Source organism: Anolis sagrei, chromosome 11 (genome assembly GCF_037176765.1).
Source record: "Anolis sagrei isolate rAnoSag1 chromosome 11, rAnoSag1.mat, whole genome shotgun sequence".
Classification (NCBI taxonomy): domain Eukaryota; kingdom Metazoa; phylum Chordata; class Lepidosauria; order Squamata; family Dactyloidae; genus Anolis; species Anolis sagrei.
Window position 1 is genome coordinate 28,462,777 of NC_090031.1, and position 14,157 is coordinate 28,476,933.

Here is a 14,157-nt window from a genome sequence, read left to right on the forward strand (position 1 = left end):
TAGATGGATGGATAGATAGATAGATAGATAGATAGATAGATAGATAGATAGATAGATAGATAGATAGATAGATAGAGGAAGGGATGGATGGAAAGGAAGGATGGATGGATGGATAGGATAGGGAAAGAGGAAGAAAGGATGGATATGTAGGAAGGATGGATAGGATGGATGGATGGATGGATAGGAAGGAAGGATAGAATGGATAGATAGAGGGTAGATAGAAAGGCTGAATGGATGGATAGTATTGATGGATGAATAGATAAGATGGATAGATAGATAGATAGATAGATAGATAGGAAGGAAGGATAGGATAGGATAGGATAGGATAGGATAGGATAGGATAGGATAGGATAGGATGGGAGAAAGATAGAAAGAAATAATGGGTGTGTGGATAAGTAGGAAGGAGGAAAGGAAAAGAGAGTTGGAAGGAAGGAATAGATGGAAAGGAGGGGGAGGATTAGATAGAGATTCAAGGCAACTGACAACAAACATAGTGCCAAACAATTAAAATGAGAGAAATGGAATAATATATGAATATTTGATGAAAACACTGGAGGTGCCAAGGATTGATCAATGGACTGATGGACCAGAAGCTGGAATCAAACCTGGCACCGTCCGCATGTCAAACGGAGTGGGAGATTGTCCTGGGCCTCAACTGGTGCATCCCTTTGCAATAGAGCGGCTGCTCCGCTCTGGTTTTTAGTCTAAAGTTCAAAAGGAACCTTCTGAGGCACAGCCTGAAATCCATCATCGTTCAAAAGAAATGGAACAAAGTTTCCCCTTGAAATGGCTACCTGAGGTGGAATCCGAGAGGTGGAAGGGACTTCCAGGGGTCATCCAGTCCAACCCAGGAGGAAGACATCATCTGATTCCTCCGAACAGAAGGCCACCCAGCTTGTCTATGTACTTGAATTGAGAAATGGACTCAGGCGAGGCCCGAATAACATGAAATAGAATGGGGCTAGCACTTCCCCATTCTTCTTGATGCAGCTTAGAATTGCATTGGCCTTTTGTGCTGCTGCATGACACTCTTGGCTCATGTCACATATATAATACTATTGCCAAGCCATATCCTATATTACTTTCCTTCATTTAGACACTAGACTCCTATCGCTGCAACCTAGAATAGCATTGGCCTTTGTCATTGCTGCATCACATGCTTGGCTCATGTCCAGTTTGTGGTCATATATAGTATTATGGTCAAGTCATAACCTATCGCTCGATCCATCCATCTGTCTCTATCTATCTATCTATCTATCTATCTATCTATCTATCTATCTATCTATCTTGATATATCTCTAGGATTGCATTGGCCTTCTGCGGTGCAGCATCACACCCTTGGCTCATAGCCCAGCTTGTGCTCATATCTATAAAATGCTATGCTTGAGCCATAGTTTGTGTTCCTTAGCTCTGTTTCAGACACTAGTTCCCTATAGATGTGGCCTAAGATCGCATTGGCCTACTGCGCTGCAGCATCACACCCTTAGCTCATAGCCAGCTTGTACTTATATATATATGCTATGCTCAAGCCATAGCCTGTATTCCTTCGCGCCATTTTGACACTAAATCCCTATAGATGTGGCCAAGGATCGCATTGGCCTTTTGCGCTGCAGCATCACACCCTTGGCTCATAGCCAGCTTGTGCTTATATATACATATACATATACATATACACGCGTATACATATATATGGCCTTTTGCGCTGCAGCATCACACCCTTGGCTCATAGCCAGCTTGTGCTTATATATACATATACATATACATATACATATACATATACATATACATATACACGCGTATACATATATACGGCCTTTTGCGCTGCAGCATCACACCCTTGGCTCATAGCCCAGCTTGTGTGTGTGTATCTATCTATCTATCTATCTATCTATCTATCTATCTATCTATCTATCTGTCTAGCCATGCTCAAGCCACAGCCTGTACCCCTTAGCTCCATTTAGACACTAGATCCCTATAGATGTAGCCTAGGATCGCATTGGCCTTCTGCGCTGCAGCATCACACCCTTGGCTTATATCCCAGCTTGTGTTCATATGTATAATGCTATACTCAAGCCATAGCCTGTATTCCTTAGCTCTGTTTAGACATTAGATCCCTATAGATGTGGTCTATGTTCGCATTGGCCTTTTCCGTCCATGGAGTCGAAAGCCAAAACATCTGGGGGACTCAGAGGTTGAGAACCACTACAAGCCTCCTCCATTCCCTTTGCGTTTCTTGATTCTGGAGGGAACCCGTCAGTCTCTATGACCCTGAGGATTCCCTCCTCTCCTCCTCCTCCTCCTCCTTTTTCCATCCCTCCTTCCTTTTTGCACATCCATCCATCCACACATCCAAGCCCCCCTCTTCCAGCATACTTCTCTGCATTGCAATAATAATAATAAAGGCCAAGGAAACACAGGAAGCAAAGGCAGTGCAGGAGGAGAGGCCTTCCATGCATTCACCCCTCCTCCAATTAATTAATTAATTAATTAATTAATTAATAATCATTCATAATCATCCTGGAAAGGGTTTGGAAGGAAGCGCTGACCCCCAGGCCTGGCTGTGTCCATTGGCACAGGCTGAGTTCCTTTTGCAAGCGCATTGAGGCCCACCGTTTGGACCCCGGGAGCAGCAGCCAACCAAGATTTGGATGGAAGAGACCCCCGTTGGGCCACCCTGCCCTTGGCGCATCCAGACCTGCCAGGTAAACATGGGCCTCAAAGGGGGATTCTTCACCGGATAGGGTGCAATCGTTGCATCCGCTTCCAAGCATCCTCGCTCCATCCATCCATCCCTGCATCCTCTCCAACATCATCTCCGGCCTTGCCTTCGCTCCAAACAACACTCCATCCATCCTTCCATGCGTTTCCCCTTTGTATCTGTCTCCTTCTCGGGGTGCATTGGCTCCAAACATCACTCTTTTGGGGATGCTTTGGCTCTGAACGTCAGTCTTCTGGGATGCATTGGCTCCAAATATCAACCGTTCAAGGTGCATTGACCCCAAAGATCACCTTTCTGCTGTGATTCGACTCCAAACATTACTTTTTGGGGTGTATTGGCTCCAGATATCAACCTTTTGGGGTGCATTGGCTCTTAATAGCAACCTTTCAGGGTGCATTGACTCCAGATATCAACCTTTTGGGGTGCATTGGCTCCAAATATCAACCTTTCAGGGTGCATTGGCTCAAAATAACAACCTTTTGGGATGCATTGGCTCCAAATAGCAACCTTTCAGGGTGCATTGGCCCCAAAGATCACTTTTTCTGCTGGGATTTGACTCCAAACATTTCTCTTTTGGGGTGCATTGGCTCCGAATATCACCCTTTTCGGGTGCATTGGCTCCAAATATCGACCTTTTGGGGTGCATTGGCTACAAATATCGACGCTTTGGGGTGCTTTGGTGCCAAATATCGACCTTTTGGGACACATTGCCTCCAAATATCATCCTTTCAGGGTGCATTGGCTCCAAATATCAACCTTTTGGGATGCATTGGCTCCAAATATCTACCTTTCAGGGTGCATTGGCTCCAAATATCAATCTTTCGGGGTGCATTGGCTCCAAATATCTACCTTTTGGGGTGCATTGGCTCCAAATATCGGCCTTTTGGGGTGCATTGACTCCAAATATCGATCTTTTGGGATGCATTGGCCCCTAATTTCAACCTTTTGGGGTGCCTAGATGCCAAAGATCCCCTTTTCTGGGGTGAATTGATTTCAAACTTTAGCCTTTTGGCGTGCATTGACTTCAAACATCACTCTTTCGGGGTGCATTGGCTCCTAATATCAAACTTGGGGTTCATGGGCTCCAAATGTCAACTTTTCAATCTGTATTGGCTCCAAATGTCAATCTTTTGGGCTCCAAATATCATTGTTTTGGGGTGCATTGACCCCAAAGACCACCTTTTCTGCGGTGAGTTGACTCCAAACATTACTCTTTTGGGGTGCATTGGCTCCAAATATCAACCTTTTAGGTTGCATTGACCCCAAAGATGACCTAATAATGGATGCTATGTATGGCTGGGGATGATGGGAAAGGGCCAAAATCCTTATCTGAAAGGAACCATGTCCAATGACAGCTGAATAATAATAATAATAATAATAATAATAATAATAGATGAGATATATGGCTGGGGATGATGGGAAAGGTAGTCCATTCCAAGGACCAGAATCCTTATCTGAATGGAGCCATTTCCAATGACAGCTGGATAATAATAATAATAATAATAATAGAGATGCTGGGGATGATGGGAAAGGTAGTCCAAGCAAAGGGCCAGAATCCTTATCTGAAAGGAGCCATGTCCAATGACAGCTGGATGATGATGATACTATGTATAGCTGGGGATGATGGGAAAGGTAGTCCGTTCAAAGGGCCAGAATCTTTATCTGAAAGGAGCCATGTCCATTGAGAGCTGGATAATAATAACAATAGCAACAACAACAACAACAATAATAAGAATAATTGATGCTATGTGTGGCTGGGGATGATGGGAAAGGTAGTCCAGGCAAAGGGCCAGAATCCTTATCTGAAAGGAGCCATGTCCAATGCTACCTGGATACCATGGATATATTCTCCATTCCTTTGATTGGGACTCTTCTGATGGGGCTTCCTTCTTTTTTGGCTGCCTCGCAAGGAGATGGCTAAACACACATGGGATTTGTAGTACCAAACACATTGTTTGACTCAGCTTCTTAGTCTGGTAGAGCTATTCTCTGTTAAGATTGCTTCCCAATGTGACCTCCCCTCTTCTTTGCTTGAAGGGCAAATGACATTACAAGAGAATGGCTCCAGGCTTGGGTGATGATGAGATTTGTAGTGCCAAAAAAGCATTGCTTGAAGAAGCAATGGGAGACAAGCCTCCTCCACCTGATCCATTCCTCTCTCATTGAGACTTCTCTGATGGAGATCCTTGCACTGACCTTCCTTCTTGGCTTGCTCTTGCAGCAGGGGATGATGGGATTTGTAGTGCCAAAAGCACAGTGAAACTCTGGAAATGTTGTCTCCTCCATCCTGACCCATTCCTCTCATTGGGATTCTTTTAATGGAGGCCTATTTTGCAGGAAGATGTGTATTGGGGGATGATGAGATTTGTTGTGCCAAAAGCGTTGCTTTACCATGGAAAATATATTTTCTCCATCTCATCCATTCTTCTTTTATTGGGACTCCTCTGATGGAGAACCGTGCATTAACAGCCCCTCCCTTTTCTTGGCTTACTCTTGCAGTGCAGGATGATGGGATTTGTTGTGCCAAAAAGCATTACTTTACTATGGAAAAGATTTGTCCTCCATCCTGACCCATTCCTCTCTCATTGGGACTCCTCTGATGGAGGCCCAACTTTGCAGGGAAATATGTGTATTGGGGTGATGGGATTTGTAGTACCAAAAGCATTGCTTTACTATGGAAAAGCTATCTCCTCCATCTCATCCTTTCCGATCATTGGGACTACTCTGGTGGAGATCCCTGCATTGACTCTCATTCTTGATTTGCTCTTGCAGTGAGGGGGGATGCTGGGATTTGGAGTGAGTGCCAGAGCCTCTTCTTTGACATTGTCTTTCTTCATTGCAGTGAGGGGCCTGCCCCGCAAGGCGATGGTTCCTGGCTCTGGCTGAGCCCACAGCTGCTGGAATATGCAGCCCGGGGGCCTCCTGGGCAGCGGAAAGGCAGCGGTCCGGGCCGAGGAAGAAGAGGAAGACGAGGAGGAAGAAGAGGAAGAGGAAGAAGGGGAGGAAGAGGAGGAGGAGGAAGGCCAGGGCGGGGCTGCCCGGCATGGTGACGACCACGACGCTGAAGGTGGCGGTGCTGGGCGCGCAAGGGGTGGGCAAGACGGCCCTGGTCCGGCAGTTCCTCTACAACGAATTCAGCGAGGCCCCCTGCGCCCCCACCAAGACCCGGCGCCTCTACCTGCCCGCCGTGGTCATCAACGGCCACGTCCACGACCTGCAGATCCTCGACTGCCCCCCCATCGCCGCCTTCCCCGTCAACACCCTCCAGGTGGGTGGGTGGCAATGGGTTCCAAAAGGGCAGGGGTGGGCACTGCTGGATCTTCACACCGTAGTTTTACACATAGCTATACACACGAGACATTCAACCTGGAGCTTCTTTTACTGAAGCTTCTCACACCAGGCCTTCTCACACTGTGAGGCCATCTCTCACAGACTAAGGCCTATCTCACACTGTGAGGCTTCTCTAACAGACTAAGGCTTCCCTCACACCCTGATGCCTTTTCTCACAGACTAAGACCTAGCTCACACTGTGAGGCCTTCTCTAACAGACTAAGCTCTATCTCACACTGAGTTCTCCCACAGACGAAGTCCTCCCTCACACCGTGATGCCTCTCTCACAGACGAAGACCTTCCTCACACTGTGAGGCCTTCTCTCACAGACTACGTCCTGCCTCACACTGAGTTCTCTCACAGACTAAAGCCTACCTCACACAGTGAGGCTTCTCTATCAGACTAAGACTTTTCTCACACCGTGATGCCTTCTCTCACAGACTAAGACCTATCTCACACTGAGGCCTTCTCTCACAGACTAAAGCCTACCTCACACAGTGAAGCTTCTCTAAGGCCTCCCTCACACTGTGATGCCCTTTTTCATAGACTAAGGCCTCCCTCACACTATGAGGCCTTCTCTCACAGACTAAGCCCTACCTCACACTGAGGCCTTCTCTCACAAAGGCCTCCCTCACATTGTGAGGCCTTCTCCCTCAGACTAAGCCCTACCTCACATAATGAGGTTTCTCTAACAGACTAAGGCCTCCCCTCAGACTAGGGCCTAACTCACACTGTGAGGCCTTCTCCCACAGACTAGGGCCTACCATACACTGTGAGGCCTTCTCCCACAGACTAAGGCCTCTCTCACACTGTGAGGCCTTCTCCCTCAGATTAGGGCCTACATCACACTGAGGCCTTCTCTCACAGACTGAAGCCTGTGAGACTTCTCTATCAGACTAAGGCTTCCCTCACACAGTGATGCCTTATCTCACAAACTAAGGCCACCCTCACACTGTGATGCTTTTTCTCATACACTAAGGCCTCTCACACTGTGAGGCCTTCTCACAGACTGAGACTTTTCTCCCACTGAGCTTTACCTCTGACAGCTACTAAGCTACAGGCACACAATTAGGCTCAAAAAGATGGAAATAGATACCACTGGGCACCCCAAATGCCACTGGTGGGGCCGACAGGATGGAAATGATTACCAGAATAGCTCAAAGTATGGGAACGGTCATCACTGAGTATCCATATGGTGCCATTGGACACAAAGGGGTGGAAATTGGAACCTCTGGGCCCCTGAAATGTAAGCATAACACCAAAAATAGTGGAAATGGGCATCTCTGGGTATCTGCATCAGTGGTGTCCAAAGGATGGAAATGGGTACCAGCATAGCTCAAAAGTGTGGGAATGCGCACCAAGTGGTGGAAATAGATACCACTGGGCACCTCAAATGGACCGTTTGACCCAAATGATGAGAATGGGCAGCACTGGGTTCCCAAACTGGTAGAAATGGGAACTGATGAGTATCCAAAAGGGCACCACTGCCCAAAACGGTGGGGATGGACATCGCTGGGTATCCACATCGCACCATTGGGCTCAAAGTGGTGGGAATGGACACCAGAATGGCTCAAAAGGGTGGGAATGGGAACCAATATGCACGCCAAATGGCACCATTGGCCCCAAATGGTGGTAATGGGGATCTCTGGGTATCCACATGGCACCATTGGGCTCAAAGTGGTGGGAATAAGGTACCACTGCACATCAAAGTGGTGAGAATGGGAACCAATGGGCACCCAAGATGGCACCAGTAGTCTCAAAATAGCAGAGATGGGCATCACTGGACATCCAAATGGCACAATTGGGCTCAAAAATATGACAATAGATACCACTGGGTGCCCAAAATGGTGGGAATGGAAACCAATCGGCACCCAAAAGGATGGGAATGGGTACCAGAATGGACACCGTTGGGCTCAAAGGGCTGGGAATGGGTATCATTGGGCTTCAAACTGGTAGAAATAAACACCCAGGCCCAGGAGAATGGAAAATGAATGAGATGAACTTGAGCTCTTGACCCAGAAAGGAAAAGAGGGCTATGGCATGGCTAGGGACCCTGACCCCGGCCTAAGGTTGACCCTAAGTGATCTTTCCCTGTCTGTCCGTCTGTCCCTTAGGAATGGGCAGATGTCTGCTGCCGAGGCCTCCGGAGTGTCCACGCCTACATCTTGGTCTATGACATCTGCTGCTTCGACAGCTTCGAGTACGTCAAGACCATCCGGCAGCAGATCCTGGAGACCAGGTACGGGGTGTGATCCTTTGGGGCCATTCTTGTTTATTATTTTTGTTATTATGTCATTTCCTAATATCATATAAACATGGGGAAAGCTTATTAAACTGCACAAACTTTGTCTTTGCGGGAGGGGCGTCCTGCTATAGCACATGTTGCTCTAGTTTTTCAATTAATATCTCATCATAACATCTCAACCACTTCAACATAGTTTGTGTTAACCATGAAAACAATGACATTTTTGGAGTAGGATAAATGCTAATAATAATAATAGTAATAATAATAATAATAATTGTTGTAGATTATTATTATTGTTATTAATGTTGATTATTATTATTATTATTATAGCCTCTATCTGAGCTTGCAGTCAGTATTCACCTTGGAATCGTTCAGTAACACCCATTCTTATTATTGTTATATTATTATTGTTATATTATTATTATCATCATCATCATTATTATAGCATCCCTCCAACCCTTCAGTAGGGATTCACTTGGAATCATCAGTAAAGGCCATTCTTATTATTGTTACCTTCTTCTTCTTCTTCTTCTTCTTCTTCTTATTATTATTATTATTATATTGTCATCATCATCATCATCATCATCATCATCATCATCATCATAGCATTCATCCAACCTTGAAGTAGGTATTCACTTGGAATTGTTCAGTAAAGGCCATTCTTATTGTATTATTATTATATTATTATTATTATCATCATCATCATCATCATCATTATCATAGCATCCCTCCAAACCTGCAGTAAGCATTCACTTGGAATCATTCAATAAAGGTCATTCTTGTCATTGTTATATTATTATCATCATCATCATCATCATCATCATTATCATCATCATAATCATAATTATCCATCCAACCCTGCAGTAGGCATTCACTTGAAATTGTTCAGTAAAGGCCATTCTTATTATTGTTATATTATTATTATTATTATTATTATTATTAAAGTAGATTATTATAATTATTATTGTAGATGATGATAATGATTATAGTAGATTATTACTGTTGTTGTTACAGTGTCCATTCGATTCTGCTTAGGCAGGGAATTGTTCAGTAAAGGTCATTCTTATTATTGTTATAGTGTTGTTATTGTTGTTATATTATTATTATCATAGTACATTATAGTAACGGCGCTCCATGCAGTCATGCCAGCCACATGACCTTGGAGGTGTCTATGGACAACGCCGGCTCTTCGGCTTAGAAATGGAGATGAGCACCACACCCCAGAGTCAGATACGACTGGACTTAATGTCAGGGGACAACCTTTACCTTTAGTACATTTTATTATTATTATTATTATTATTATTATTATTGCTTTTATTGTTGTAATTATTATGATTTTGGTGTGGTTTGGTGAAGTCTCCCTCCTTGACCCTCTCCTTCTGTCTTTTCTCTATCTACTTGGTGGCTGCAGGGTGATTGGCACCTCGGAGGCCCCGATCCTGGTGGTGGGCAACAAGCGCGACCTGCAGCGGGGGCGTGTGATCCCGCGCTGGAACGTCTCCAACCTGGTGAAGAAGACCTGGAAATGTGGCTACATCGAGTGCTCAGCCAAGTACAACTGGCACGTGCTGATGCTCTTCAGCGAGCTGCTGAAGAGCGCAGGCTGCCCCCGCTGCAAGCACCTCCACACCGCCATCCGCTTCCAGGGCGCCCTGCGCAGGAACCGCTGCGCACTCATGTGACCTATGACCGGGCCCAGGGAGGCACCAAAGGGGCCCCTTATCCAGGAGGGCTTCATGGACACCTCCACGAAACAGACGCTTCAACCGCCTTGGAAGAAGGATGGGATCGGCCGACCCTCTTGTTTACATTGCAGTTGGGTTTGTTATCCTCTCCACGAAGCAGCCACTTCAACCGTTTTGGAAGAAGGATGGGAATCGACCCTCTTGTTTGAACTCCAGTTGGGTTTGTTACCCTCTCCACGAAGCAGCTGCTTCAACGGTCTTGGAAAGGGTCTGTTATCTTGATCTGAATCCATTTGGTGTGTTACCCACTCCATGAAGCAGCCGCTTCAACCATCCTGGAAGGAATGGAGGACATCTACCATCTTGGCTTGCTCTGACTCTCAATTTGTTTTCTTGCCATTCTCCACGAAGCAGCTGCTTTAATGGTCTTGGAAAGGGTCTGTTATCTTGATCTGATTCCATTTGGTGTGTTACCCACTCCACGAAGCAGCCACTCCAACCATCATGGAAGGAATAAAGGAAGTCTACTATCTTGGCTTGCTCTGACTCCCAATTTGTTTTCTTGCCATCTCTGCAAAGCAGCCACTTCAATCGTTCTGGAAAGGGTCTGTTATCTTGATCTGATTCCATTACGTTTGTTACCCAATCCACGAAGCAGCTGCTTGAACCATCTTGGAAGAAGAATTGGCATCAACTTTCTTGTTTACATTGCAGTTGAATCTGTAACCCTCTCCATGAAGCAGCCACTTCAACCGACTTGGAAGGAAAGAAGTCTACCATCTAGGCTTGCTCCGACTCCCAATTTTTGTTTTGTTTTTGTTTTTTTGCCGTCTCCACGAAGCAGCTACTTCAATTGTCTTGGAAAGTGTCTGATTGGGTCTCATTCCATGGGGTTTGTTACCGTCTCCACAAAGCAGCCCCTTCAACTATCTTGTAAGAAGGATGGGATAGACCTTCTTGTCTTGATTCCAGTTAGGCTTATTATTGCCTTCGCGAAGCAGCCATTTCAATAATCTTGGAAGAAAGGCAGCTACCATCTTGGTTTACTCAAACTCCAATTTGGTTTATTACCATCCCCATCAAGCAGCTGCTTCAACCGCCTTGAAAGAAGGATGAGATCGACCGACCCTTTTGTTTACATTGCAGTTGGATTTGTTATCCTCTCCACGAAGCAGCTGCTTCAACCATCTTGGAAGGAATGAAGGAAGTCTACCATTTTGGCTTGCTCTGACTCCCAATTTGTTTTCTTGCAGTCTCCATGAAGCAGCTGCTTCAACTGTCTTGGAAAGGGTCTGTTATCTTGAACTGATTCCATTTGGTTTGTTACCCTCTCCGTGAAGCAGTTGCTTCAGCCGTCTTGGAAGGAAGGAAGGAAGGAAGGAAGGAAGGAAGGAAGGAAGGAAGGAAGGAAGGAGCCTGCCACCTTGGTTTGCTCTGACCTCCATTTGTTTTCTTTCCATCTCCAGAAAGCATCCGCTGCAACCGTCTTGAGCAGATTGGATCTATCACCTTGTTTTTATTCCAGTTGGGTGTCTTGCTGCATCTGCAAAGTGTCTACTTCAGTGGTCTTCGAATGAAGGACGTCTACGATCTTGGCTTGATCTAACTCCTAATTTGTTTTCTTGCTGACTCCATGAAGCAGCCACTTCAACAGTCTTGGGCGATGGGATCTATCATCTTGTTTTCATTCCAGTTGGGTTTCTTGTCACCCCCACGAAGTGGCCGCTTCAATGGTCTTGGGTGGACGGCATCTATCATCTTGTTTTTATTCCATTTAGGTTTGTTGTCACCCCCACGAATCGGCTGCTTCAACAATCTTGGGCAGACGGGGTCTACCATCTTGTTTTCATTCCAGTTGGGTTTGTTGTCACCCTCATGAAGCAGCTGCTTCAATAGTCTTGGGAGGATGGGATCTACCATCTTGTTTTCATTTCAGTTGGGTTTGTTGTTACCTCCACAAAGTGGCCGCTTCAACGGTCTTGGGCAGATGGGATGTACCATCTTGTTTTCATTCCAGTTGGGTTTGTTGTCACCCTCATGAAGCAGCCGCTTCAACGGTCTTGGGCGGATGGTATCTACCATCTTGTTTTCATTCCAGTTGGATTTGTTGTCTCCCCCACGAAGCGGCTGCTTCAATGGTCTTGGGCGGACGGGATCTACCATCCTGTTTTTATTCCATTTGGGTTTGTTGTCACCCCCACAAAATGGCTGCTTCAACAGTCCTGGGTGGATGGGATCTACCATCTTGCTTTCATTTCAGTTGTGTTTGTTGTCACCCCCATGAAGTGGCCACTTCAACAGTCTTGGGCGGATGGGGTCTACCATCTTGCTTTCATTTCAGTTGGGTTTGTTGTCACTCCCATGAAGCGGCCGCTTCAACAGTCTTGGGTGGACGGGGTCTACCACCTTGTTTTCATTCCAGTTGGGTTTGTTGTCACTCCCATGAAGCAGCTGTTTCAACGGTCTTGGGTGGATGGGATCTATCAGAACCTTGTTTTCATTCCGGTTGGGTTTGTTGCTCCTGCTTCGCCGATCTTCGATCTTCCTTGGCCTGATTCCACTCCACTTGGGTTTCTTGCCCCTTCCATGAAGCGGCCGCTTCAATGCTCTTGCGCGGTTGGGATCTATTCTGTTTGGGCCTTGGGATGACCCTCTTTCTCGGTTTGGGTTCAGCTCCAAACGGGAAAGCGAGGAAATGGCCCGTACTTTGTCGCACTTTGGAGCCATTTCCTCACCCACTTCCACACCTTTTTGGAGGGCCGGATCTGGACCAGAAGGTGAAGGACCTCAGATGGGACTCTACTGGGTTGCGTTGAGAGGGGAAATGAATGCCTTGGGAATGCTCCCTATAGGGGAAACCTCGGGCGGTGAAGGAAAGATATTGGGGAGAAGCCGTGCTTCCTTTCTGGGACTTTCTGGGGACCGATCCAGCTCTGCTGTTGCTTCCAGAGAAGAATTCTGAGGATCCGCTCCTGGTTTTGGCTCCAGCTCTGAAGGGACTTGCCGATGCGCCTGTAAAGAAGCACCTTGGAGAGCACCTTGAAAACCAGGAGTGGATCTTGGAATGGATTGCCTGCCTTTGCTGCCCTGGGATGGCAATAAATGCCCCTCTTTTTGGACTTTGAATCGGAGGGGCCTTCGGGGTGGAAGGTTAGGGGGAAAACGTCCAACCTTTTCTTTTTGGAAAGAGATATCAAAGCATATATATCCGAGAGGTGGCCTGAGTGCAAAACAAACACATCCATGAAAATGATTGGGGGCTTTTTCTTCTTGAGACTCCATTGAAGTCTTTAGCAAATCCCTTGAAGAAGGATCAGTCATAGGAGGTGACTCTTGCCACCGCCTCCTATAATAATAATAATAATACAATTATTTCTTATTTATATTATTTTTGTTATTATTTATTTTCAATTATTATTAATTACATAGCTATTATTTATATTATTTTATATTATTTACATTATTGTTTTATTTTGTATTATTTGTATTTTATATTATTTTATTTTTTAGTATTTTTATTTATATTTTTATATTATCTTATATCGTTATTTTATTTATTATTATTTATTATTATTTCATTATTAAGTGTTGATTATTATTATTTTATTTATTCTGTATTTATTATTGTAATTTATTCTGAATTTATTATTAATTATTAATTATTCTTTGAAATCTTTGGCAAATCCCTTGGAGAAGGATCAATAATAGGAAGGGGCCTTTCCCACCACCTCCATTATTATTATTATTATTATTATTATTATTATTATTTAATTATATTATATTCTTGTATTATTATTTTTATTCTGTGTATTTAATTATTACAATATTATTTATTACTTATCTATTATTTTTATTATTATTTTATTATTATTATTTATCCTGTATTTATTATTATTCATTATTGTCATCTAATTATATTATTTTATATTATTATTACTAGTCTATTCTTACTATTTTAATATTCTTATTTATTTGGCATTTATTATTTTTTATCATTGTTATTTATAGTATTTAATATTATTTTATTACTTACCCATTATTATTATTTTAATAATATTCTGTATGTATTGTTATTTATTATTGTCATCTATTTATATTATTTTATATTATTATTACTTATCCATTGTCATTATTTTGATATTATTATTTATTCTGTATGTATTATTTATTATTGTCAT

At 44.3% G+C, this 14,157-nt stretch overlaps 1 protein-coding gene across 1 annotated transcript; it reads left to right on the top strand.

Annotated features, from left to right (window-relative positions):
• Nucleotides 1–2,276: 2,276 nt before the first annotated feature.
• Nucleotides 2,277–13,791, top strand: RASL10B (RAS like family 10 member B). Its single transcript, XM_067472082.1, has 4 exons — nt 2,277–2,702; nt 5,562–5,987; nt 8,164–8,288; nt 9,706–13,791. The coding sequence occupies exons 2-4, from the start codon at nt 5,763–5,765 to the stop codon at nt 9,974–9,976; spliced, it is 621 nt and encodes a 206-aa protein (XP_067328183.1). The 5' UTR covers nt 2,277–2,702; nt 5,562–5,762; the 3' UTR covers nt 9,977–13,791.
• Nucleotides 13,792–14,157: the final 366 nt, after the last annotated feature.

What these genes read in the sequence shown, in the direction of transcription:
- RASL10B (XM_067472082.1), top strand. Translation starts at nt 5,763, where the DNA reads ATGGTGACGACCACGACGCTGAAGGTGGCGGTGCTGGGCGCGCAAGGG. An exon ending in TCCCCGTCAACACCCTCCAG is followed by an intron (nt 5,988 to 8,163) that starts GTGGGTGGGTGG and finishes TCTGTCCCTTAG; the next exon opens with GAATGGGCAGATGTCTGCTG. An exon ending in CAGCAGATCCTGGAGACCAG is followed by an intron (nt 8,289 to 9,705) that starts GTACGGGGTGTG and finishes TGGTGGCTGCAG; the next exon opens with GGTGATTGGCACCTCGGAGG.